The sequence below is a fragment of the Rhinolophus sinicus genome, chromosome 3, assembly GCF_057876585.1.
Source record: "Rhinolophus sinicus isolate RSI-liver-muscle chromosome 3, RSI-T2T, whole genome shotgun sequence".
Classification (NCBI taxonomy): domain Eukaryota; kingdom Metazoa; phylum Chordata; class Mammalia; order Chiroptera; family Rhinolophidae; genus Rhinolophus; species Rhinolophus sinicus.
This window is the reverse complement of record NC_142503.1, coordinates 76,127,627-76,154,335: the sequence shown is the minus strand read 5'-3', so window position 1 is coordinate 76,154,335 and position 26,709 is coordinate 76,127,627. Positions and strand designations below refer to the sequence as shown.

General features: G+C 40.2%; 1 protein-coding gene across 1 annotated transcript in view; it reads right to left on the bottom strand.

Annotated features, from left to right (window-relative positions):
• Window positions 1–26,709, bottom strand: part of APC (APC regulator of Wnt signaling pathway) — a 286,846-nt gene that overhangs the window by 230,419 nt on the left and 29,718 nt on the right. The window contains exon 2 of the mRNA XM_074328601.2: window positions 12,120–12,211. Within this exon, the coding sequence (XP_074184702.2) occupies window positions 12,120–12,125 (6 nt within the window). The 5' untranslated portion in view covers window positions 12,126–12,211. The remainder of the gene's footprint in view (window positions 1–12,119; window positions 12,212–26,709) is intronic.

Below are 26,709 nucleotides of genomic sequence, written 5' to 3'. Positions count from 1 at the left end.
TTCAGACCTCTAATTGGTTGTGACCAAGCACAAGACTTCCTGGCACTGAAAAATCTTGGTAGGCTGAGGCTGGGTAGTTTTCATTCCCGAGCGATGTGAAGACTGGTGAGACAAAGGGAAGCTGTGGAAAGTGGCTGGAAGAGGGTGGCGCCAGAGGAAGCCATCTCATAAAGGGCCTTGGTTATAGGCTCCTGAGACATTGTTCTGGGAAACTGGGTTGTTAGACAGGATGGAAAATGGGTGGTAAGAGGAGCCAGTGCATGCAAATAACCATGGCAACCGAACTATCCATTTTCTTATATTTCATGCTCCTTGAGACTAAAAATAGATCCAGTGTAGGTCACTGCAAACAAGTCCAGCCATAGTTTACATCTCCTGCTGTAGCTTTTGCTGGCTTTTTTATGGGCATGTGAAGAAATGCTCTCATGCTCTCTTAACCTTGAAAATTATCATATACCTCTTGTTTTAACCATTTGGTCTGTGCTGTATGTATTTTCTTAACACATATAATGTCCTATTTTTATTTTAAAAATATTTTCTAAGAAAGGAGTATGAAATTATAAAGCCAGAATTTGGAAACCACCTATTCAATGCAGGAATCTTTTTTTTTTTTTTTTGGTTCTATTTAAATCTCTTCAGTGACAAGGAGCTCACTACCTAATTATGGAAGTAGCAATTCCATAATTAAACTAATGGCTGGAACATTCTTTCTTTATTTCCATTTACTCATGCGACTGATATTTATTTAGCATCTACTTTGTGCACAGGCAGTGTGCTGGGCACTTGGTGTGTAGTGATGAAGAAAATGAACTCAGTCCCCGAACATAAAGTTATACTCCGCTTCCCTGTGGCTCTCCTGTGGATATGTGCAATCATAAATGATATATTTCCATATGAGAGTTCTCTAAAGTTTCATCTTTTTCCCATATGAGAGTTCTCTATTGTACAGAAACTTTAGATTTTCCCTTCCCAACACAGCTTGTGGGGTCAGCAAGGATTCCTCGGCTGCAAGCAAGCAAGCGAATAAACAAAATCCCTGGCCCCAAAATCGACCTATTTCAGTGAAATGGGGTAGCTCAGAAATGTGAAGGGAGAATGGACGAATCAGGCCTGGAGGGAGCAGAACAAGAGGCAGCGTTAGGGATCTAAGTGGCAGGAATTAATGAACAGTCTCTTCAAGATGCCGCTATTATTTCAACAACAGTTGTTTTCAGTTTTCTGTCCCTCTGATCAAGATTCAAACTGTAAGAAGAGAGCGTCCGATTGGCCCAGTGTGGGTCTCATGCCCACCCCATGCTGGGGTGGCAGTGGAATTAGGTCATGTCCACACAGAAGACAGCCAATGAAGCAAAAAGTGTTCCTGCAAAGAAAGATCAAGGAACTGCTGCCAGAAGGAGGAGGAATGAATGCTGGAGGCAAAACCAACAAATGACCACAACAGTTGCCATCTTAATCACCATCCTCTGGGCAGACAGACCACTTGGAGACAGAGATGCAGAGAGAAACCTGGAGCTCCTCCCTTAGAAAGGAACACTAGACTGCTAGACCTGCTAGATTTCTCTCATCTCTCTAGTAATAATCCCAGGCCTGCCTGACCTTCTTCGTCTGATCCTCAGGATGACACTGGTGGCCTCACCCTGGTGGGCCTTGTTCCATCCTGGATTCATTCTCCCTGGGAGGCACGGGAGGGAGCCCGGCTGCCTTCCTACAGCCACGGCGGAGTGATGATGACGACAGCCATGCTCTCGGCTCTTCCTTTTGAAACCCAGCAACAGTGCCTCAAACTTTGCTCTTACGTGCATCCAAGCAAGCATGCTGTGATCCTCGTCCACTCATTGCACCCGCTTACCCACGAGCACATCACCGTGGACTCTGAAAGTAAATGAGCTCACGTGACTGTGCTTGGGAATCAGCTAGTTTTGCTAAAAGTACATGCTAGATTTATGCTGGAGATGAATGTCAAGACTAAATATCTGTGTATCAATTTTAGGTGAGGTAAAACTCTAACTCTCTCCAGTATTCTGGCAGTGTCTCATGGTTTTGTTTTGTTTTGTTTGTTTGTTTGTTTTGAGATTACTACAGCATCTCAGAAGATCACATCTGTAGGCTCCTTGAGTGCTTTGGACTAGAACTCACTTGGGCCCAGTGTCATATATTCTCTTAAAGCTGCCAGCTGTGCCACTCTTGCATTCACATGACCTACCTTGCTTCTACACAGTCTAATCTGAACACCAATCTCCTCGTCAGAAGACACCGGAGAGCAGTTGACTAGATCTGCCTTCACCCTGCAGGACTTTGCAACAAGAAAGACCTGGGTTTAAGAAAGTCCTGTCTTGTACTAGTTCTGTGGCCTTGATCCAGTTATGGACCTATTCTGTGTCTCCATCTTCTCATCTGAAAAATGGGTATCACCTTATAGGGTTGTTGGATTGATTGTATCAGTGAGGAGACAGAAATCACACCAGTTATTTCAACAGAAAACTTCATGTAAAGAATTGTTAACCGAGTACAGAAGACATGAAAAGGAAAAGGAAATACGAAGAAAATAGCAATCATGGGAAGCAGCTATGACCCTAGAACTGGGGGAAACAATAGAAGAGTTCGGGATTGTTAATGTTTAGAGCTTGAGCCCTGCAAAGCTGAAACTCAGACCTGTGAGAAGGGTCGCTGCTCAGCTGTACTGTTGCCTCGGAGCTTGAAGGCAGCTCTGTGGGGTGAGCCCCAGCACTCTGAGGAAGGAGCACTGAATGGCGAGTGAGGGGCCACTAGGGGATGAGACGGTGCTGATCCTGTGAGTGTTGAAAAAAATGCAAACCAGAAGCAACTGGCGCTACTAGAACAACCTGCTGATGTTGCTGGCGTGACCATCCACTGCGAGCCTGGTGCTGACAGGAACATTAAGGCAAAAGGAACAGGAAGTGCACGGGGAGGAGCATCTCCCTTCTTCCTCCAGCCTGACAGTCTCCCTCTACTGCCCTCAGCCTGCAAAGCCTCACAGGGATCCCACTGATAACGGAGAACTGAGGTGTGTGGATTCCCAGCCTCAGAACCACAGAGCAGAGGATGCAAGGGTGGGTTTGCTGCTGGGAAACAATAGCTGAATAGTTGGCTACTCCTTTGGCTACTCAGCATCCACAGGCACCTTTTTTTCCACACAAGAGCTTCCCTGTGGACTTCCACACACAGCTACCAACTTCAGGCTTCTGCCTGACAAAATGCAACTTCCTTTACACAAATGAAGATGTTCTCAACCTCATTACATCTCAATGTCCCAGCAGCCCTCAACGTCAGAGTAGTCCTGTATCTACCGCTGCGAGACAGTCATATCATGCCTCTGTGAGCTACCTTAATTACTCTTAAATTCAGTCTCATCAGAACATTCTATTACTGAAAGACTAAATTGTCTTATGTAAAATAGTTTGGGGAAGAAGGAGAAATAAGAAATTAGTTTACATCAGAGGTCAACCAATTCCAACCCATAGGTCAAATCCAAATTTTAAAATAAAATTTTATTAAAACACAGCCACACCTATTAATTTACATATTATCTATGGCTGCTTTCAGGCTACCATGGCAGAGTTGAGTACTTGCAGCAGAGACCATATATGGTCTGTAAAGCCTAAAATATTATCTGGCCCCTTTACAGAAAGTTTTACCCTGCTTTACAAGTTTTACCCTGCTTTACACACACACACACACACACACACTCCATAACTGTCCTATTCCAACTTTTCTATGCTCTTAGAACCTCAACTAGTTCTTTATTTGGTGAGGTAGCCCAACTATTCGTTCCTGAATGAATGTCAGAATGAATTTGGACATGTCTGAATCCTCGGTGGTTCTGCCTGTTTTCGGTTGCTGGAGTGCTCCATTAGCTTTTGTTATTGGTCATGGAAGTGCTAAGATAAAGCCCTAGATACACATCCCCTGAGTTCTGCACATGGTCCGCCCTACTTTCATTTTGTAGGAGCAAGACAGTTGGCTCTCGGTAATCAGAATCCATCACCCCAGGCAGTAGAATAAACTTTTTCTTCACCTGATGGTTGAGGAACAGAGGATCCCAAATGACCAGGTGGCAGTTTCATTTTCCAATTCAATGGAAACATTAATTTGTACCCAAAGGAATCATTCTTTATTTTAAACCAGTACAGATCACTATTGCAGGGGTGGGAGGAAAAATTTTTGCAAGAAGATTATGAGATGTAATAGTGAGAGAAGCCACTCCCTCATTTACCCCTCGATTCTTGGGCCCATGTATGCTGGCTATGGATGAAAGAGTACCAAATACTGGTTACTGATCTAAGCATACAGTGTATTCTACAAGACACAACCCCATGCTTTTAGGGTATTGTCTTTTAACTGGCATAGTAATCCAGTTTTCAATGGGCCATCCCACCTTCTATTTGGACCAGCTGCTTCTGGGTGATGGGAAACATGGTAAGACAGAGAGGCATCTGGCGTGTAGTATCTTCCATACAAACTGGTCCAAAAAGCATCAGTGCCAGTGACAGGTCAGGCACACCTCCACGTCAGGGGGCATCCACACGTCCTTAGGCAAATGAAGGAGGCCAGCGTAGCCACACATCCATGGGATACTCTCAATCTCCAGTTCTGGTGAGGCGTTCTTTGTGCTTCCTGCTTTTCTTTTTTTTCTGGACACAGTCCTCTCATGGATACTCTTCTCCTGGGACTCTCATCGCTGCTATCAAAGGCTGCTCAGACCAGGAAGAGCTTCCTCTGCTGGAACCTGGGAGGCTCCCAGGCCACACAGGGATTTCTTCCTGCTGACCAGTGTAAGCAACGGCTTTCTAGACCCCTCTAGACTTCATGACAGGTGCATCCCAATCGGCACAATTCTTGCTTGTTCAGTCAGAGTAGGTATCGTGGCCTGAAACAGAGTCCTTTCTTTGTGTTGGGGACAGCGACCGGGTCAGGATGAGGCCAGTCTGGTGTGCCTGCGCCCTAGGCCATGTCTCAGGTGAGCTACACCTGGCTCTATGGTCATTGCCCAAACCCTTCTTTAGCATTTAATGCAATATAGTTGATGTGAATTAGATCAAACCTTATTTGGGTCATTTCTGCTAAAGTCATACTTAGTGAAAGTAATTCCAATACATAGTTATTAAAAGTAACACTAGGGTCTCACTGGTCCCAAACTATCATTACAAAATAGGATCCTAGAAAGGAACAGACATACAAGATCCTGGATAAGCTAAAATACTAAGGATTACTGATTGGTAAGTATATATGTATGTAAGTATGTAAGTGCTTTTTAATCGAGTAAGAGCAATAATGTTTGTGTGTTGCGAATTTTGAATAAGTCCCCCAGTTTATAGTTGGTCTTTTAACTTTGATAGAAAAGAGTTTTAAATATTTTATGAGGCTAATTTGTTTGGCATTTCATCAGAAAAACTATAAATATCCAAGTAACATTTTCTATAATTTTTTGGATTCTTTGAGCCATTGTGCTATAGAATCGGGGCAGGGCTAGCAGGAAGTCAGAAGCCAGTTCCAAAGGTGCTCCCAACATTACCTAATCTGCTGTGTGTGACCCTGGGTTTGACCTCTGGGCCTCAGTTTCCTCATCTGTAAAATGAAATAAGTAGATGAAATGATTTCAAGGTCTTTTTCATTTTAAAACTATGACATGAAATGACAGATAATATAATTTCATACAATGTGATTGATAAAAAGATAAGGCAGGGACTGAATTAGTTATGGACAACCATAACTTTCATATTTAAATTCAAACTCTTTTGAGCCTCACTGAGTTTTTCAATGCGCAAGATAAAGCAACTATCAATTCATCTGAAATAAATATGGTCCATCTGCTCTGAGTACATCTTGTTTTTATTTCTCCAGAGAACTGGCAACAAAATCTCTCCGATAATGACTGTTAGCAGAGAAATTCAGTCTAGGTGCTGGAAGCACATGGCTGGTTACTATAACATCCGTACACCCTCCTCCGATTACTCTGAGCGCATTACGGTGGGGTTTGTTTGATTCTCTATCTTGTCATGGCTGGGTCAGAATGCCTCTTTTAATAATAAACAGTGACTTCCTGCACTCAACACAATCTAACTTGAAATATGAGTAAGAGGATGGAGACAGAAATGTGAGGAGGAGGGAAAAAGGTCTTGGATGAAAGGCATCCTACTAGTTTTATGCGTGTATTGGGATCTGGTCCAACATACTTCTTAGGAGCTCAGACACTAGGAAGTGCTTCTGGGAAGGGAAGCACAGGCTGGTGTGAGAAAAGTGCAGCCCATGTGTTTCTCATCAGAGGTGCTTATTCATGTTGAGTGTGTGGATCCCGGGAAGCCAGACACAGAGAGTACTGCAACAGACACAAGGAATGACTTGACTGAATTCTGGAATTCTGGTCAAGCGTTTACATCGTGAAGGACAGTGTCTGAGTCAGACTCCCTCACAGAGTGGTCGACCAGGGTGCCGGCCAAGAGGCCAAGTGGGCATTGGAATTGGAGCTCCTGGGCATTTATTAAGAATTCACAGGTGGCAGGCAGGGCTCAAGCTTCATGAGCATGCAACCACTGGGACTGCACAGGGCCCTGTGCTCAGGAAAATCCCCTGCTTGAAACTTAATGCTCTGCGATTACCATCTTGAAATTTTTAATAATTTTATTTTTGAATGTGTGTTTTATAAGTCAGATGGGATAATGGAGCATGAACCAGGGACTTAAGGCCTTGACTCATAAGCGATCTTGCTTTTCCCCCTTTCCTGCTCCCTGTTTCTCAGCTGCAGCTCCCCCAGCACCCACTAGCAACCACTGGTGCCCCCAGCTCCTGGCTGGGGCCTGGGTATGAGGCTCATGCTGCACAGGTGCCACCTGTTGAGTTGCGAGACTAGGTCCTACTCATCTCTCAAGTATCCTCATGCATGAGGGAGCACAACATCAAATAGCAAATAAAAAACACCATGACAAGTCAAGAGACGGACCACAAAAGAAAGAAAAATGCTTTATAAATGAGAGGCCCCACATTTGCATTTTGCACTGATTCCCACAAATTATGTAGCCAACACTGGTGAGAGGGGTTGCTAATGATGTCCAAGGAGTGAGCTAGGCTGACGCCTGAACACAGAGGGGAGTAAGAGGGAACACCAAATCCATGGGGCAAACATGGAGACCCCGGGCAATGATGCACGAGTTTGAAGCAGGGGAGACAAGAGAAAGAGAAGAAAGTTGAAATCAAGATGAAAGCATGGCTAGGGTATTCTGAATCCAAATTTAAATAGTAGTTGGTGTTTCAATCTTGTTTCACGTATGGGTGAGAGGCCATCTGACTCAAATGTCCCAAAAGAGGCCAACCAGTGTTGACTATGTTCTAAGCCCATATTAGTCCCTGAGAGGGAAAATAAAGGCAATTATACATTTTTTCTGATCCTGAGAGAGTTTACAGAGGGCTGAATTTTTCTTTTAGCCTTCCTTTTTTGCCTTAAAATTTTTCTTTTTTAGCCATATGATGGAATGAATTACCATAATGAAAATTCAGTTATCTATTATGCATTTAATGTGAATGTAATTATTGAAAAGAATGACTGCTATATCTTACAACATTTTTTTAATGTGTTTTAATCTGTGGAGGAGAAAAACACCTTATAGTTTCTCTCTTGAGTTTGGCATCTTTAGTCATATAGGAGGTGTGATGAAACAATATGGTGAATGTTTAAATAAATAAATAAATTTATTACAGTAAAATACACATTGCCATTAATCCCACTCAAAATATTCACCCTTGCTTCGAACAAACTTATCTCACCATTCTTGCCACTTTCTGAAGCAGTTCTGGAAGCCCTCTTTCGTGAGTGTCTTTTGTTGTGCTGCTGTGGCTGCCTCGATGTCCTGAATTGATTCAAAATATTTACCTTTCACGGTCATTTTGACTTTGGGGAAGAGCCAGACGTTGCATGGTGCCACATCTGGTGAATAAGGTGGATGAAGACACACCATAATGTTTTTATTTGACAGAAATTGTCATATATGAGAAGCGATGAGTGACAGGGAGCATTATCATGATGGAGGATGATTTATGGCACACTTTAAAACACACCTTTTCTCCACCATAGCTCACACCCGACTGACTGCACCAAATAAGCTGAAACTTGTCACACACTGTTACTAAGGTTTGACCTGCTGCTTCCTGTATTGAAGATCCCTGCCTTTCCATTGCATGGCACTTGGCAGCAGCATTCACCGTATGTTTTGATCACTAGGGAAAGGCTCCATATCACACATCACTTCTGTTATGGAAATTTCTGTCAAATATAACCATTACATCGTGTCCTCATCCACCTTATTTACTGGATCTGGCACCGTGCAACTTCTGGCTCTTCCCCAAAGCCAAATGATTCAGGACATCAGGGTAGCCAGGATAGCACAATTAAAGGCACTCACAAAAGAGGACTTCCAGAATTGCTTCAGAAAGTGGCAAGAATGATGGAATAAGTGTGTTTGAAGCAAGGGTGAGTATTTTGAGGGGGATTAACGGTAATATGTCTTTCACTGTAATAATTTTTTTAACCTTAAACATTCACTGTATCTTTTGATCACACCTCATGTATGGGGGGCATTCATACGGGCCATTGCTCCTGATAATGAAGGCTGGGGACCACAGAGCAAATTCTCCCCATTTGGGACGCCACGACCTTGCAGCTGCCTCTTGCTCAGCACCTCTGAAGCCTGTACTGAGTTGGGGAGAGGTGCAAACAATGCTCAGCACCTCTGCTCATTTCTAACAAAAGGGAATTTAATTAGACACAATTCGTGCTCTTAATTTATTCTTCTGAAGCCTTTACAGTTTCAGAGTTGCTACTACTAACTACAGGTTAGTGATAGGAAACTTTTTAATCAGATTTTGAAACAGAATTTACTTATCAGAATAGCAGGGGGAGTGGGGGGAAGTTAGGAAGGAAGTAACATCTGGCTTGTCTGACACTGTAAAATTGTATTTATTTAACAAACACTCATATAGTGCTTACTATGGTGTCAGGCACTGTTTCAAGTGCTCTACAAACACTGATTAATTTAGTACTCATAACAATCAGGGCTGACTTATCCAGTAGGCATAGTGCCTAGGGTCCATGAAAAAAAATGCTTTAATTTTAATTTCTTTAAAGTCAGGAGAAAAAAAATTGAAAATTATATATGTATCTATATATCTACACACACACACACACACACACACACACACACACACACACACAGGGTGCCAAAAAAATGTATACACATTTTAAGAAAGGAAAAAAACTATTAAAGTGACGCTGACGGTAACCACTTTGAGCACCTCTTGTAATTGCAGAAGTCAACCGTGACTTGTATTCATCTTTTGTTATCAGTATACATTCAGTATTACAATTTTAATAGTTTTTTCCTTTCTTAAATGTGTATATATTTTTTTTGGCTCCCTGTGTGTGTGTGTGTGTGTGTGTGTGTGTGTGTGTGTAAAGAAATTCAGCCTGGATTATATTTGTCTTCATACTAGTGCAGTCATAAAATATAATTTTTAATATAATTTTGTGGAAGAAGAGGCCCATGAAGGCAAATGAATGTAGGGCCCATGGAAATCACAATATCGTTCTAATAACAACTCAGCTGTCATCTTAAGTTTATAGATGGGCAATGAGAAGACTAAAGCACACGTAAGTGACTTGCCAGGGCCACACAGCGAGGAAATCAGAGCTGAGATTCACGTCTGGCAGTCTGCTACCCTAGAGCACTGTTAACTGTGCTGACTGACATCTCACCCATCCAGTCTTACACAGGAATTTTCTACATCGTTAAACAATTAGCTCTCTACGAAACCAATTTTACTGTTTCAATAATTTTGGAAGATGGTCTTCCATACCTTTGTTGTTTATTTCCTGATGTATTAATTAGGTTATTCTGAGCGTAATCTGCTCTTTTTCATGATGATAACAGTATCCTCATCCATAGGTAATCTTATTGAGCATGTTTTATATACCTGGCCCCCTTCTAAGATTTGTTTTACAAGTGTTAACTCATTCAACCCTCACAACCCTATGAGGCATATAGGTTTTTTAGATAAGAAAACCCAAATTAATGAGGTTAAGCTACGTGTCCAAGTTCACCCAGCCAACTGACAGCAATAGAACCCAGGCATCCTGGATCTGCAGCGGCCCCTCGACCAGGGAAGAGCTGCAGCTTTGCGTTGAGCAGTACAGAGTCATGCTCCCCAGAGCTTTCCTGCTACTCCCAGTATCTTCAGGCCACGATCTTCTTTGAAGTCTTGTGTCAACTCTTCCGGGTATGTGTCCTCGCTCCCTGTCATGCAGCTGGCTGATAATTTTAGCTGTGTTTCGTTTCTAGTACTCACATTTATCACTTGATAACCTTATGGAGTGCCTAGTAAGCCTGCGTTGTGTTTATTTGCTGCTTCCCAATTACTTTAATGAAGAACCAGCGAGCCCATTTACTTAGCGTTGTGTGTCCAGTAGGTCAACACGTGCTGTGTGGGGGAGTGGTGCCCCTGTCATCAGCCTTGCGATCCTTATCGCATGGCCTTGTGGGGTGACTTTGGATGCTTTGAGGGCTTTTGTTGGTTAATCTTCATTTATTTCTTATTCTTCAGCTAAGTTTTCAATAGTGAGTGCTAGTAAGTGGCATGGCAGATATCACAGGTAAGGGGAAAATACTTGCATGATAACTTAGTTGAGCAAGTGGCTTACCAGAATTCACTTATCTGGTAACTGCACTATCTTGGTGGTCTTTACTGAATGGTGTTACAAATGATTTAAGTGAAAAATAAGACTCCATTGCGCTATTCTGGATGAATTCTTTTTTTATGGCTCAATCTGGAATACAAGGCCTAAAGTTGGTAGTGACTCCATCTCTCTCTATATGCATTAAGTAGGAATAAATGCTTTGTATTTGTCTTCACCCCTGCTCATTCCCAAACATCACATCACATTAGACAAATCTTAAATTCAGCCTTCGTGATATTTTGGAGTTTATCATCTAATTGGCCACAACTGTGGGATTTGAAGACTGCTCTCCGCCACCAATTTGATTCTTTTCTGTTAACCTCATTCAACTCTTGGCCTTCACAGCCTTCTCAGGAAACACTGCTACCACACCCGAGACCTTATCTCTGTGACTAGCCTCAGAAGACTGTCCTGATTGGGAATCAGTTTACAAGTCTGCAGAGGACGGACAGTTTCTGGATCCTACTGCTTAGTTATCATGGAAATACCTAGAGCCCTTTGTAGGTTCCGGGATATTAACTGATATTTTGGATAGCAGGAAAACAGGCATGTGATGAGTAAACTTCTTGAAACATCTTTATCTGTTTTTAAAAAACAAGCAAAGTATTCTAGACTACTGTCTAAGTCAGAGTTTATAAACTGGTGCTGCTCAGGTTAGATTTGGGCCATAGATGTGCTTGGTTTGGCTTGCATCTTAAACTACAAAACTTTTAAATTGATTGCTTTCACTTTAAAATCAGGAAATTTCACTACATAATCTCCAGAGTTCCAACTTCCTTGAAAATTGGGTGATCTGACAGCATGGTACCCATATTCCTGCGTAGCAACAATTGGCCATAACTGGGTAGCACCTGGCGACTTTACACAGAGCATGCACTTTTTCTGTCACAGAGCATCTGCAGTCCCATTCGCTTGCTTACATTAGCCAGCTGCCTGTGCCCTGCAGCATGTGATTTTGTATCCCCTACTATGAGTCCACGAAGGATACAATCTCAAAAGCTCTGGACCACAGTACCTCTGCTTAGTTTTCTGCTTAGTTTACGGAATCTTAAACATTAATATTGAAAAGCAATACATTCTCATAAAAATTAAACCAGTGTACAGTAAAAAGTGTAAGTCCAGTTACCTCACTGATCCAACACTTCCCTTTCCTCATTCCCAGAAATAATGCCGATCATAGTTCTACGCATAAGGTTTTTTTATCCAACTGGGATTATCTACTTTTTGTAAGGCTGTATGTGTATATAAATATTGGGTCCCATACATGCGTAAGAGCAATGTGGTATATTAAAGTAATGATCTGTATAATTAACAAAAACTCTTGATGAAATTTCCAAATATTAGAGAAAAATGCTTTTTTAATTATCTAGCTAATTACCTTCATTAGTCATTCTTTCAGCTCCCTTCTTCATGGAAGGAATCCATCCATTCAGTACACACTCGTTGAGTTCCTATTATGTTCAAGACATTCTGCAAGGTAAAATGGAAAATAAAAAGATGAATTAAAAACAAGATCAATAACATTACCATAAGAAAAAAAGTGAATAATTTTTTTCGCAAAACGAATGAGGTAAAGGTGTTGAATTTTGAATTAAACATGTCCTGTTTTCAGTGGACCAAGTCTAAGATTTGAGGGATTACATAAGTACTAGGAATAATCCAAACCTGGAAAGGTAAATCAAAAGAAGAGGTTCAGCTGGGTGGGGTGGATGTGGGTGGTGCAGAGCTGGTAGGAGGCAGACTAGCCAAGTGAGGTGAGGTTCAAAGGAGAGCTCACTGATAAAGCATGACTTCCCAGGGTACAGACCTGCAGGCATTTGGTTTGTGTTCAGACAGATAAACCCCACCCTGGCATATGACTGCAGTTCCTCTTCTCTCCCAAGAATATTTCAATGACAATTTTGATAAAACAAATTTGAGATAAGAGAGCTACAAAAGTAGAAATAAAATTAGAGATGTGCTCATGAGAGATTTAAAGAGAAAGAAATTTTGCCTTTAGAGTCTTTTCTTAGCTACTGGAAGCAATAGTTTCTGTTGTTGAATGCTTTTCTTGAATTAGAGAATGGTGAAAGCTGCAAATCTTCATGGGACTAAAAACCAAAACCAAACCCAAAACCCGCAAGCTCTCATCTCTGGACTATTGCTTTGGGGTCATATTTCTATATTTCAATTTGCATATTTCTGTAATTTTCTAAAAAACATTACAACCATGTTAGTGAATCATCATAGTAATTGTTCATCCTTTTCATTCAAGAAAACATGATCTCTGGTTAAAAGGGATCTAGATACTATCCAGTCTACTTGACTGCCTACCGCTTGAATCTGCTTTTTAAAAAATTCTTCACCAAGTATTCTTCTAGCTTAGACGTTCATGCTATGCTCTGCAGAACCTCAGGCTCTCAGAGGCAGTGCTTCAAGGGAGGGTTCCTGTGTGGAAGAAGTGGGGGTAACTGGGAAAAGTGAATGCTGACCTGGCATGGCTCTAGTTTTCCTTATTCACTCATTGAACAAGAGCAGCTGAGATAGCATTTGATTCACTTAATCAGTTCTGTGTCATGCTTAATTTGTAGAAAGTGTTCCATTGCTTAAGGAAGTGAGCCTTGAGTTGAGTCTTAAGGAAGAGTAGGAGTTAGTCATGCAAAAATATGGTAATTGGGTGCACCATCTGAGTGGCAAAATATGTCACCTTAAATAAACTACAGAGGAGTGAGAGAAAATGGCAGAGTAAGGATCTACAAAAATTGTCATAAAAGCAATAAGAAAGCTGGCAAAAATCATCAGAGCCAACTGTTTCAGAATTTAGATATTAACCAAAGCCTTGCAAAATGAGGGGAGAGTTTATTCAAGAAAAGGCTGAATCTTAGTAAAAATTGAGATTTGTGGCATTTTAACTTGTCCTATTTCCATCCCCCCTCTCTAGCTCATGGTAGCCTTGAAAACCAACAGATTGCAATCATGTTGAAACTGCCATCCTGGCAGCCATCGGAGGTTGCAGAATGGAGTTGGACCTCTTTAAAAGCCTCATTCCCAGAGAACTGCCATCTTTTGACTTGTCTGGTGGTTCCCTGGAAGACCGCACTTGCAAGGCTGTCTTTATTTGACAAGACTCAGAGTAGAGCTCATCTACTCAGGGGTGTTTGTCAAAATAATCAGTTTCAATTGTTTAACTTTGTGGCTGCCCTGGGTGAGGGATAAAGTTGGGATAAACAATAGGCTAACCAAAAAGCTTAAAGGGAAAAGATGGGGAATAAGATGTCCATAGTGCCTTTGAAAAAATTCTGACATTTTCCGGGAAATTTTGAAGGTCGAGTGCATGCCTAAGGCTATGTATGCCCAGGACTTTGTTCATGGTGAGGAAAGACCTGAGAAGGCGGTAAGGTCTCTCTCATCTCTGGATGAACTTGAGGGTCTGTGCAAGTAGAAAGTGAAGGCTGAGGCAAAATTGTTAACTTCCTGATGGAGTATTAAAGGCATGACTCAACACACACACACAGGTCCCCTGGCAAAGACTAGGAAATTAATTAGTTCCAGGCATTTAAGGAAATCTCTGCCCAATCGTTACCTGATCACTAAGCTGAGGAGAGACTTCAGCAGCCACACAACAAAGAACAGACTTTATCATTCAGGAAAGTTGCTAAAATAACAATAAACATAACATAACAAACAGCAACAACAACAAATCCTGGGAAGGGGGAAAATCTGATAATCAGAGTTGTCACAATTTATTATTTAAATATCCAGTTTTCAACAAAAATTACAAGATGTACAAAGAAACAAAAAAGTATGGCCCATAAAGAGAAAAAACACACAAAAAACAAGTTAACAGGAACTGTCCCTGTGGAAGCCCAGATGTTGAAATCACTAGACAAAGACTTTAAATCAGCTATTGACTAATAAGCACATGAAAATATGCTTAGCATAATTAGTTATTAGGAAAATTCAAATCAAAACAATTTCATATCCAATAGGATGGTCTAATAAAATAAACAGGTAATAGTAAGTGTTGGAGATAATGTGGGGAAATCGGAACGCTCATACATTGCTAATGGTAATGTAAAATGGTACAGTTGCTTTGAAAAACAGGTGGACGTTTCTTAAAATGTTTAACATAGCATTACTGTATGACACCAAATTCCACTTCCAGGTATACACCCAAAGAATTAAAAATGTAAGTTACAGCAAAAATTTTACATGAATGTTCATAGCATCATTACACATAGTAGCCAAAAAGTTGAAACAAACCGAACATCCATCAACTGATGAATGAATAAACAAAATGTGGTATATTCATATAATAGAATATTATTTAATCATAAAAAGGAATGAAGTACTAATACTTGATACAACATGGATGATCGTTATGGTGGTTAATTTTGGGCCAGTTTTACTGGATCATGGGCTTCCTGGCTATTTGGTTAAACACTTATTTCTGGATGTGTCTGTAAGAGTGTTCCCAGGTGAGATTGGCATTTGAACTGGTAGACTGAGTAAAGCAGATTATCCACCCCAGTATGGGTGGGCATCAACTGATTCACTGAGAGCCTGAAAAGAAGAAGGTAAAGGCAGGGAGAATTTTTTTCTGCCTGAGTATATGAGCTAAAACATTGATCTCCTGCCCGTGGACTGAGAATGCACCACGGACTCCCCCAGTTCTCAGGCCTTCGGATTCAGACTGGATTACACTACTGGCTTTCCTGGGCCTCCAGTTTGCAGGTCATGGGACTTCGTTTCTATGAAAAGTCCAAAATAGGCAACACCAGAGAGACAGAAAGTAGTGGTTACCAGGGACTGTGGTGGGGAGAAGAGAATGCGGCATGACTTCTAATGGGTATAGGGTTTATTTTGGGGATGGAGAAAACGTTCTGGAATTAACTAGCAGTGATGGTTGCACAATCTCATGAATAAACTAACAATCACTGAACCTGACACTTTAAAAGGGTGAATGTTATGGTTTGTGAATGACATCGCAATAAAAAAATAAAATAAGCCACACACTAGTTAGACCACACTGAAATTACATTAATAATATGAGAAATTTTGCTTTTTAATGTGATCGGATGAAAAGGAAGAAGAGTGAAGGAAGGAGAAGAAAAATTAACATTCAATGAGGATCTCCTATGTATCAGGCACTGTACTAGAAGCTGAGGACATAGAAGGGATAATTCACGGTCCACACCCTTAAGGGTCTCAGTCTACGAAGTCTAAAAAGGATTAATCATGATACAAATTAAGAAATGCTGTCAAAGAAGGCACTGTTCAGAGAATGAAAAACAAGCCACAACCTGGGAGAAATACTATAAACTACATATCTGATAAAGAACTTGTGTGCAGAATATATAAAGAACTCTCAAAACTCAAAAATAAGAAAATAAACACTCCAATTAAAAGAACGGGCAAAGATTTGAACACATACTTCACCGAAGAAGATAGGCAGATATGTATAAGCCCATGAAAAGATGCTCAACATCATTAGCCATTAGGGAAAGATAAATCAAAACCATGGTGTATACTACTACACACCTGTTAGGGGTGCTAAAATGAAAAAGACTGGCTGTAGTAGGCTGAAAACTGCCCGCTGCCCAAAGATATCCATGTCCTAGTCTAGGGAGCCTGAGACTGTTACCTTGCATGGTGCAAAAAAGTGTGTGTGTGTGTGTGTGTGTGTGTGTGTGTGTGTGTGTGTCTTTGGAGACGTGTTAAGGATCTCGAGATGAGGAGATTACCCAAGTGGACCCTAAATGCCATCGCAAGTGTTTTTATAAGAGAGAGGCAGAGGGAGATGTCACAGACAGAAGAGGAGGAGGAAATGTAACCACAGAAGCAGAGATTGGAGTGAGGCAGCCACAAAGCAAGGAATGCCAGCAACCCCCAGAAGCTGGAAGAGGCAGGAAAAGATTCTCCTTGGAGCCTCCAGAAGGAGTGTGGCTCCCCTGATACCTTGACTTCAACCCAGTAATACTGATTTTGGACTTCTGGCCTCTAGAACTTTGAGAATACATTTCTGTTGTTTTAAGTCACCACGTTCATGGTAATTTGTTTCTGTCGCCGTAGGAATGGATACACTAATGATATCAAATGCTGGCAAGGAAGTGAAGGAATTGCAACTCATCTTCTGATGGTAGGAATGGAAAATGATATAATCACTTTGGAAAATAGCAGCAGTTTCTTAAAATGGTATATATATACTATCATATACAGCTATCCCACTCCTAGGTATTTACCCAAAAGAGAGGAAAGCATATATCCATAAAAAAGAGTTTTCATGAATAATCACAGATATAGTTCTGAACTGCAAACAATGTTTGTCAACATGTGAATGATGTGTAAACAAATTGTGGTACATCTATATGACAGAACGCTACTTAAAATAAAAAGAAATGAACTATTGATAAATACTATTCTACAATGTGAATGCATCTCAAAATAATTATGTTGAGTGAAAGAGGCCAGACAAAAAAGAATACAACTGTAGAATTCCACTTGTATTGAATTCTAGAAAATGCAAACTAATTTACAGTGACAGAAAGCAGATCAGGGGTTGCCTGTGAAGGAAGGTGGAGCTAAGGGGGCAGGAGGTGATGAATATGCATGTTTATGGTCTTGATTATGGTGATGGTTTCACAGATAGATATATCAGACAAAATTTATCAAAGTCTATAAGTTTAAAAATGTGAGATTCATCGTATATCAATTATGTATCCATAAAACCAATAAAATAAATAATTCAGTCTAAAAGCCACATACAGGGCGCTGTGGTATTATGGAAAGTGGGCATCCCTCTGGAGCTGATGGGCCAGAGGTCTGGGACTTAGGGCTTTATTCAACCCAGTTGTCTTGCCATTCTCTTCTTGGGAATGGAGTCTGCCTTAAACCAGGCTCAGAGGCTGGAGCCCTATATTCTAGAAACAGGATCGTGCTCAGAACACTGGTCTGATAGCTTTCGACATCCTAGGATACTCATACCCCACATAACCACTGGTGCCTGAAGGCAGGCTGCAGGCACCCACTGCCTCGGCAGGGTAGTGATCAGGAGAGAAACAATGCAATTAGTTCATGCCAAAGTTGGAGTGATGTGGGCACAAAACCAGGGCCCAGGCAGATGGTTTGGTGGCCACAGAACAGGGCAGTAGAGAAGGGTCTAATTTATCAGACAATCCTTTTTGCAAGTATCATTTTGGTGAGTATAATCTCCCACACTTCAGAGGCAAGAAAAATATCTATAGGTAATCAGGGCACTTTGTGGCATTTCTTGAATTGCTGCTTCAGGTACCCACAAATCATATTGATGTGTCCCAACAGCATCCACTTAAAAGAGGAAAGAAAGACTCTATGGGATAATTTTGTGGATTAAATACAAGAGGCACATTCTTGAGACAAGCACTCCATTTTGTATATGCTTGGCTTCTCTAAATTATGAAGAACTGTAGATCCTAGTTTAAGCGATTCGCCTAAAGTCAGACGAAGGACCTAACCGGCCAGCCAGCGATGCTCTGTCTCCCCTGACGCAGGACCTGACACAGTTCAGCTGTGGAGGCACATGCTACTCAGCTTTCCAAGGTATTATTTTGATTTATAAAACTGATTAGCCTCTTCAGCTCCAGGCTCTTGTGCATTGAAATTTTTTCTCAGCAGTAAATGAATTAGTACTTTCTGTAAAATGTATGACACATGCTGTGATTGTATGGGCTAGGATAAATCAAGCAAAGTGCTGGAAAATAAACCACATTAAATACAATTGAGTCCTTCATTTAAATGACAAACATCAGGGGTCTCCTGGTAGGTATATAGTGAAAGTTAAGTGTAGTAGCTATTGTCGGTCTACTGGTTCATTTTGATTTCCCCTCGAATGACCTTATCGTTCCTATTTCACGAGATATTTCTAACTTGTAACTATAAGTCACCTTCTATTATATTAAGGATTCTGGCTGTGATGAATGTAGCAATTGCTCTCTGGCTCAGTAAAATGTATTCTAGGTCCTATCAGATGTTTGACTAGTTGAATGTGTTTTATTCTGCTTTTACTTAAGAGAGAGTAAATTTTGTTAAATCGGATTTCTTGTTTCCATCTTTTCCACTTGATCATTTAAAAAGCTACTGGTAACTTTCAGTAAAAATAATCATTGTTTTTATTTTTTCCACTCTAAATTAATATCTCAGTAAGTTAATACTTGAGTGATAGCTTTAAACACAAAGTACAAAATGGGATTCAAATTGGTTTAATCTTGAGACATGCAGAAAGTCATAAGAGCAACGTATTGGCACAGGATTTGTGTTGAATGAGTGACCTTGATAATTCCTTCTGTTATCTTCTAATTTGCACACTTTACATTGCCCCCCCCAAAAAAAAAACAAACCCAAAAGTTTAAAAATAGGCAGCTCTACGTTACATTTACAGATTTCTCTCCTCCACCCAACCCATTTAACGAGTGGCCTTAAAATCACTTATCGGTCTGTACTCGCCCTTGGTCCAGGCCTCAGAGCCCTGTGTTGTTGGAACCACCAGGATGCAGAAAAGCTGGCAGCTTTCTTTGGCACACAAGTAGCCTGAGCACACTTCCCACAAGCTTATTCTTTTTTCTGTTTTCTTTCTTTCTTTTTTTTTGGAATTTATTGGGGTGACAATTGTTAGTGAAATTACATAGATTTCAGGTGTACAATTCTGTATTACATCATCTATAAATCCCATTGTGTGTTCACCACCCAGAGTCAGTTCTCCTTTCATCACCATATATTTGGTCCCCCTTACCCTCATCTCCCACCCCCCACCCCCCTTACCCTCTCTCTGGTAACCACTAAACTATTGACTGTGTCTATGAGTTTTTGTTTCTCATTTGTTTGTCTTGTTCTTTTGTTGTTTTTGGTTTACATACCACATATCAGTGAAATCACATGGTTCTCTGCTTTTTCTGTCTGATTTATTTCGCTCAGCATTACACTCTCAAGATCCATCCATGTTGTCACAAATTGTCCTATATCATCTTTTCTTACTGCCGAATAGTATTCCATTGTGTATATATACCACAACTTCTTTATCCATTCATCTATCGAAGGATATTTCGGTTGTTTCCATGTCTTGGCCACCGTAAACAAAGCTGCAATGAACATTGGAGCACACGTGTCTTTATCTCTAAATGTTTTCATATTTTTTGGGTAGATACCCAGGAGAGGGATTGCTGGGTCATATGGCTATTCTATTCGTAATTTTTTGAGGAACCTCCACACTGCCTTCCATAGCGGCTGCACCAGTCTGCATTCCCACCAACAGTGTATGAGGGTTCCTTTTTCTCCACAGCCTCTCCAACACTTGTTACTATTTGTCTTGTTGATGATAGCCATTCTGACTGGGGTGAGGTGATATCTCATTGTGGTTTTTATTTGCATTTCTCTGATGATTAGTGATATTGAACATTTTTTCATATGTCTATTTGTCATTTGTATGTCCTCTTTGGAGAAATGTCTCTTCAGGTCCTCTGCCCATTTTTCAATTGGGTTGTTTGTTTTTTTGTTGTTGAGTTGCATGAGTTCCTTGTATATTTTGGATATTAGCCCCTTATCGGAGGCACTGTTTGCAAAAATCTTCTCCCATTCAGTAGGTTGCCTCTTTATTTTGTCGATGGTTTCTTTTTGCTGTGCAGAAGCTTTTAAGTTTCATATAGTCCCATTCGTTTATTTTAGCTTTTACTTCCATTGCCTTTGGAGTCAAATTCATAAAATGCTCTTTGAACCCAAGGTCCATAAGTTTAGTACCTATGTTTTCTTCTATGCAGTTTATTGTGTCAGGTCTTATGCTTAAGTCTTTGATGCATTTTGAATGAATTTTGGTACATAGTGACAGATAGCAGTCCAGTTTCGTTCTTTTGCACGTGGCTATCCAATTCTCCCAGCACCATTTATTGAAGAGGGTGTCTTTCCTCCATTGTATGTTTTTAGCTTCTTTGTCAAAAATTATTTGTCCATATTTATGTGGTTTTATTTCTGGGTTCTCAATTCTATTCCATTGGTCTATGTGTCTGTTTTTCAGCCAATACCATGCTGTTTTGACTATTGTGGCCCTGTAGTACAAGCTAAAGTCAGGGAGTGTGATACCTCCATTATTGTTCCTTTTCCTTAAGATTGTTTTGGCTATTCGGGGTCTTTTGTGGTTCCAAACAAATCTGATGATTTTTTGTTCTATTTCTTTAAAAAATACCATTGAGATTTTGATGGGGATTGCATTAAATCTGTATATTGCTTTGGGTAATATGGACATTTAAACTATGTTGATTCTTCCAATCCATGAGCACAGAACATCTTTCCATTTCTTTGTGTCTTCTTCAATTTCTTTCAAAAATGTCTTATAGTTTTCAGCATATAGGTCCTTCACATCCTTGGTTAAGTTTATTCCTAGGTATTTTATTCTTGTTGCTGCAATTGCAAAAGGAATTGTTTTTCGTATTTCTTTTTCTGAGATTTCATTGCTAGTATATAGGAGTGCAATGGACTTTTGTATGCTGATTTTGTAGCCAGCAACTTTACTGTATTCGTTGATTGTTTCTAATAGCTTTTTGGTGGAGTCTTTAGGGTTTTCTATATATAGCATCATGTCATCTGCAAAGATTGATAATTTAACTTCTTCATTCCCAATTTGGATGCCTTTTATTTCTTTCTCTTGCCTGATTGCTCTGGCGAGGACTTCCAACACTATGTTGAAAAGCAGAGGTGATAGGGGACATCCCTGGCCTGTTCCTGAATGTAGAGCAAAGGGCTTCAGTTTTTCACCATTAATTATGAGATTAGCTGAGGGCTTGTCATATATGGCCTTTATTATGTTAAGGTATTTTCCTTCTATACCTATTTTATTAAGTGTTTTAATCATAAATGGATGTTGTATCTTGTCAAATGCTTTTTCTGAATCAATTGATATAATCATATGATTTTTGTCCTTTATTTTGTTTATGTGATGTATCACATTGATGGATTTGCAGATGTTGTACTATCCTTGTGCCCTGGGGATGAACCCCACTTGGTTGTGATGAATAATCTTTTTAATGCATTGTTGTATTCGATTTGCTAGAATTTTGTTTAGGATTTTTGCATCTGTATTCATCAGAGATATTGGTCTGTAATTTTCTTTTTTTGTGTTGTCCTTATCAGGTTTTGGTATCAGGGTAATGTTGGCTTCATAAAATGAGTTAGGGAGTACTGTCTCTTCTTCAATTTTTTTGGAAGAGTTTGAGCAGGATTGGTATTAGATCCTCTTTGAAGGTTTGGTAGAATTCACTAGTGAAGCCATCTGGTCCCGGACTTTTGCTTTTGGGAAGGTTTTGGATGACTGATTCAATTTTGTTACTGGTGATCGGTCTGTTTAGATTTTCCAGTTCTTCATGGTTCAGTCGTGAAAGGCTATATGTTTCTAAGAACTTGTCCATTTCTTCTAGGTTATTGAATTTGGTGGCATATAGTCCTTCATAGTATTCTTGGATGATCCTTTGTATTCCTGTGGTGTCTGTGATAACTTCCCCTTTTTCATTTCTGATTTTGTTAATCAGTGTCTTCTCTCTTTTTATCTTAGTAAGTCTAGCCAAGGGTTTGTCAATTTTGTTAATCTTTTCAAAGAACCAGCTCTTTGTCATATTAATTTTTTCTATTGTCTTTTTGTTCTCTATTTCATTTAGTTCTGCTCTAATTTTTGTTATTTCCTTTCTTCTGCTGACCTTGGGTTTCACTTGTTCTTCTTTTTTCTAGTTCTTTAAGGTGTAACATGAGGTTATTTATTTGGGATTTTTCTTGTTTCTTGAGATAAGCCTGTAATGATATAAATTTCCATCTTAAAACTGCTTTCGCTGCATCTCAAAAATTTTGGTAGGATGCATTTTCATTGTCATTTGTTTCTATGTATCTTTTGATCTCTCCTCTAATTTCTTCTTTGACCCAGTCGTTCTTTAAAAGTATGTTGTTTAATCTCCATGTATTTGTGTTTTTTCCTGCTTTTTTTTGCAGTTGATGTCCAATTTCAAAGCCTTGTGATCAGAGAATATGCTTGGTATGATTTCAATCTTCTTAAATTTGCTGAGGCTGATTTTATGTCCCAATATATGGTCTATCCTTGAGAATGTTCCGTGTACACTAGAAAAGAATGTATAGTCTGATGTTTTAGGATAAAGTGCTCTATATATGTCAATTATGTCCATTTCATCTAATGTGTCATTTAGGGCTGCTATTTCGTTATTTATTTTCTGTTTGGATGATCTATCCATAGCTGTCAATGATGTATTTAATTCTGCTTTCTTTAAAAAAAATTCCAATCAAAGAAACTGAAATTCAAAGCAAAAGCAAGGACACCTTGATTGAAAAATGATTGAGATAATAGCCTCCAATCTAGAGCTGTTTTTTGTTTTTGTTTTTTATTTTTAGCAGAATCGCTTTTAGCATCTGATAATGTCAGATCACTCAATTATTGCAGGTTTGTATTGGGGCAGAATATCCTGTCTTCCTGAATGTAACAGACAAAAAACAAAAGAAAGATGGAGCGAGAGATTGGTCAGTCTTAGGAGACCAAAAATATACCCTGAGACAGATGACCACTACTTCAAAGGGTCACGTCTGTTCTTTCTTAGCTATCGAATAAATAGACTTTGGTGGTAGGCTCCCAATGCCCCACCTGGATTGGCAGGGTTTCCTTTCCCCAGCTGGGAGCTGTCTCCTTTGGTGGAGTTGGGGATTTGGGCCCTCTCGCTGCCACTACAGATGCTGCTCTCTAATGTCCCCTGTGGGGTCCTGCCACTGTTGTCTACTGCCAAAGTCCCAGCAGGGATGTCAGAAATGAGTCCTGAAAATATCTAATTTGGGGTGGATCGTTAAGCTGATGTACCACTATGGTCTCCAAGCCCTAACAGTTACTTTCAATCCCCTATTTGTGACTCTAGCCATCTTCCAAAGGGTTCTAGATGGTGACCCCAAATTACTATCATGAAATTCATCTTTTACAATTCCTCTCCCTTTTTCTAATCAGAGCTTTCATATTTTAGCACTTCAATGCCCACACTCCCAGTTTTGTTTTTAATAACTATGCCTGACAGATACGTTCCTTAAAGGATAGGAAAAAAATTAATGAGACACCTGATAACTGAAAGGGGTCAGTGTCAGCAGCAGCACACAAAATCACCTGCCACAGTTATTTTTAGCAGAATCGTTTTTAGCATCTGATAATGTCAGATCACTCAATTATTGCAGGTTTGTATTGGGGCAGAATATCCTGTCCTTCTTAATGTAACAGACAAAAAAAAAAAAAAAAAAAAAAAAAAGAAAGATGGAGAGAGAGATTGGTCAGTCTTAGGAGACCAAAAATACTTCAGTCAGAAAAGCCCAAGTCACAAAAGCAATCTCTCTGGGCCCGTTCCCTCCTCTGTGGAATGATGGACTGGACTACGAAATTTTTGAGTTTTATCCCATTTCTAATACCCCAAGAAGCAGTACATTAGAGAAGGTTTTAATTAGGATTTTAGGGTCTCTTTATTTGCTTTAATCAGATACGCCTTGTCCATCTCCATCTCCTGTATTAGTCATCCCTGTTCTTATTTCCCTGCACTTTTGCCCTAAGAGAGTTATAACTTAATGGCCACAAAGCATATACCTTCAAAAGTGCTCATTCCTTTCATTACTCCTATTCTGTCACACCCACATGCCAGGACCATAAAGCCAGGCACAGACACTGTAGTTGTACTTCTCTACCAAGAAGACTCATCACGTCTACCTAAACCTGCTCTGGGCATTTCTACCTTATTCCTAGTTCTTAGGTTGGTCTCCATTTTGGGATCTCCTCCCATCATTCTCACTGCTCAGTGAACTTGCTTTCTGTATTAGTTTCCTGGGATTGCCTTAACAAATCGCCCAAAACTGTGTGGCTGAAAACAACAGGAATGTGTTCTCTCACAGTTCTGGAGACTAGAGTCTAAAACCAAGGACCATGATTCCTCAAAAGGCTATTGTGAAGACTCCTTTCTTGCCTCTCCGAACTTCTGCTAGTTGCTAGTAATCCTTAGCTAGCAGTCCTTGGCTTTGAGATGCACCACTGGGATTACCATCTCCCTTTTCACATGACCTTCTCCTTCGTGTCTCTATCTCCCCCTTCTTCCCTGGATTTAGGGCCCACCCTCATCCAGTATTACCTCATCTGAACTTTATTACATCTGCAAAGACCCTGTGTGTGTGTGTGTGTGTGTGTGTGTGTGTGTGTGTGTCCACAATATACAATATAGTAAGATGTGGTGGTTAACAACAAGTCTATGGTATCAAAAAGACCTGAGTTCAATCCAGGCTTCTATGTACTAAATATGTGATCTTGTACACACGACTTCTCGGAGCTTCAATGTCCTCACCTATAAAATACAAATGTTAGTACTTATCTCAAAGAATTAGGACAAGTACATAAAACAATATATGTCAAGTTCTTAGCTAAAAGCCTGAAAGGTACTCAGTGCCAAACAAATGGCATCTTCTGTTAGTATGATCTCTACTATACTCCAGCAGGAATTCTCCTTATTAGTCAAGGTGGTCTTCTCACAGGCCTAGAGATTCATCCCAAGCCCACGTCTTCTGAGAAGTGCCTTCTTCCCCCCTCTCTTGTCTTCCTTCTCAGTCTCCTTATTTAATGTTTTGGAAACTAGACTAAAACCTGTTTCTACCACGTTGGTCCTCATTGACCCAACTTGCTTGTCTGTGGACACGTCATCCATACTGAAACTGTTAGTTTTGTTTCCAAGAAGATGGAGAGGATTTGTGTTTCCATATTCTTCCTGTCAAGTATAACTAAAAACCCTGGACAGCATATACAAAACAAACAGAAGAAGACTCTGAAAATTTGAAAAAGGCAGAACAGCTAAATACTTAGGGACACAAAGAATGACACAGTGACGAGTTCCCTGGGTTTTCTTTTTGTCTCACATATCTCAGACTTGGAGCTGAAGAAGCAACAAACTCAGAAATGCCAAAGAGGCAGACACTGCTGCCCCCTCCACCCTCCAAAGCCTATATCCACAGGACCAAGAAAGGAGAAACCTGCCAAGACAGAAAACTTTTACACAATAACAGCTCCACTTCTCCAAATGCCACAGAATATACTGTGGCTTTACACCCACCCATCCCAACCAAGGCCAAATGGGGAGCCTACACTGCTACACTGTGAGGCTGTAATGAGACAGCCAAAACTCCAAGTGGGGTAGCGACAGACAAGGCCTGTAGGAAGCCCAGGCTTCCGTCTCCATCCCTTTCCCTGGAGTGGTCTTAGAGGAGGCCTAAAGAGAGTCAGAACTTTCACCATTACTCAGTGGTAATGGGGCCACTCCTGTTACAGTGAACTCACGAAAATCAAAATTAAAAATGCAATACCATTTACAATTGCTCAAAACCAGTGAAATACTACTTAGATGTACATCGAGCAAAACATGCATAGAGACGTGCCATGTTCATGGATTAGAAGATGTCAATTCTTCTAACTGATGTCACAGATAATAAAGATGTCAATTCTCTCCTATCGAGATACATGTTTAACACAATTCCTATCAAAATCCCAGCAAGATTTTTTGTAGAGAAAGACAAATTCCTGTGCCTGTGAGATGCAGAAAAATATCACTCAAATGTTATTGATGATAATGTAAAATAGTACAGTTACTCTGGAAAACAATCTGGCAGTTTCTTAAAAAAACTAAATGTGCAGCTACCATACAACTAAATAATTGAGCTCCTGGGTATCTATCCCAGAGAAATGAGAAGAAGGTTCACAAAAAAATATATGCACATGACCGTTTATAGCAACTTTATACATAATAGCCCCAAAGTGGAAACAACCCAAATGTCTTTCAACAGGTGAATGGTTAAATGAACTGTGATAATCCATACCATGGAATACTACTCAGCAATAAAAAGAACAAACTACTAGTACACACAACAACTTGGATGAATATCCAGAGAATTGTGTTGAGTAAAGAAAG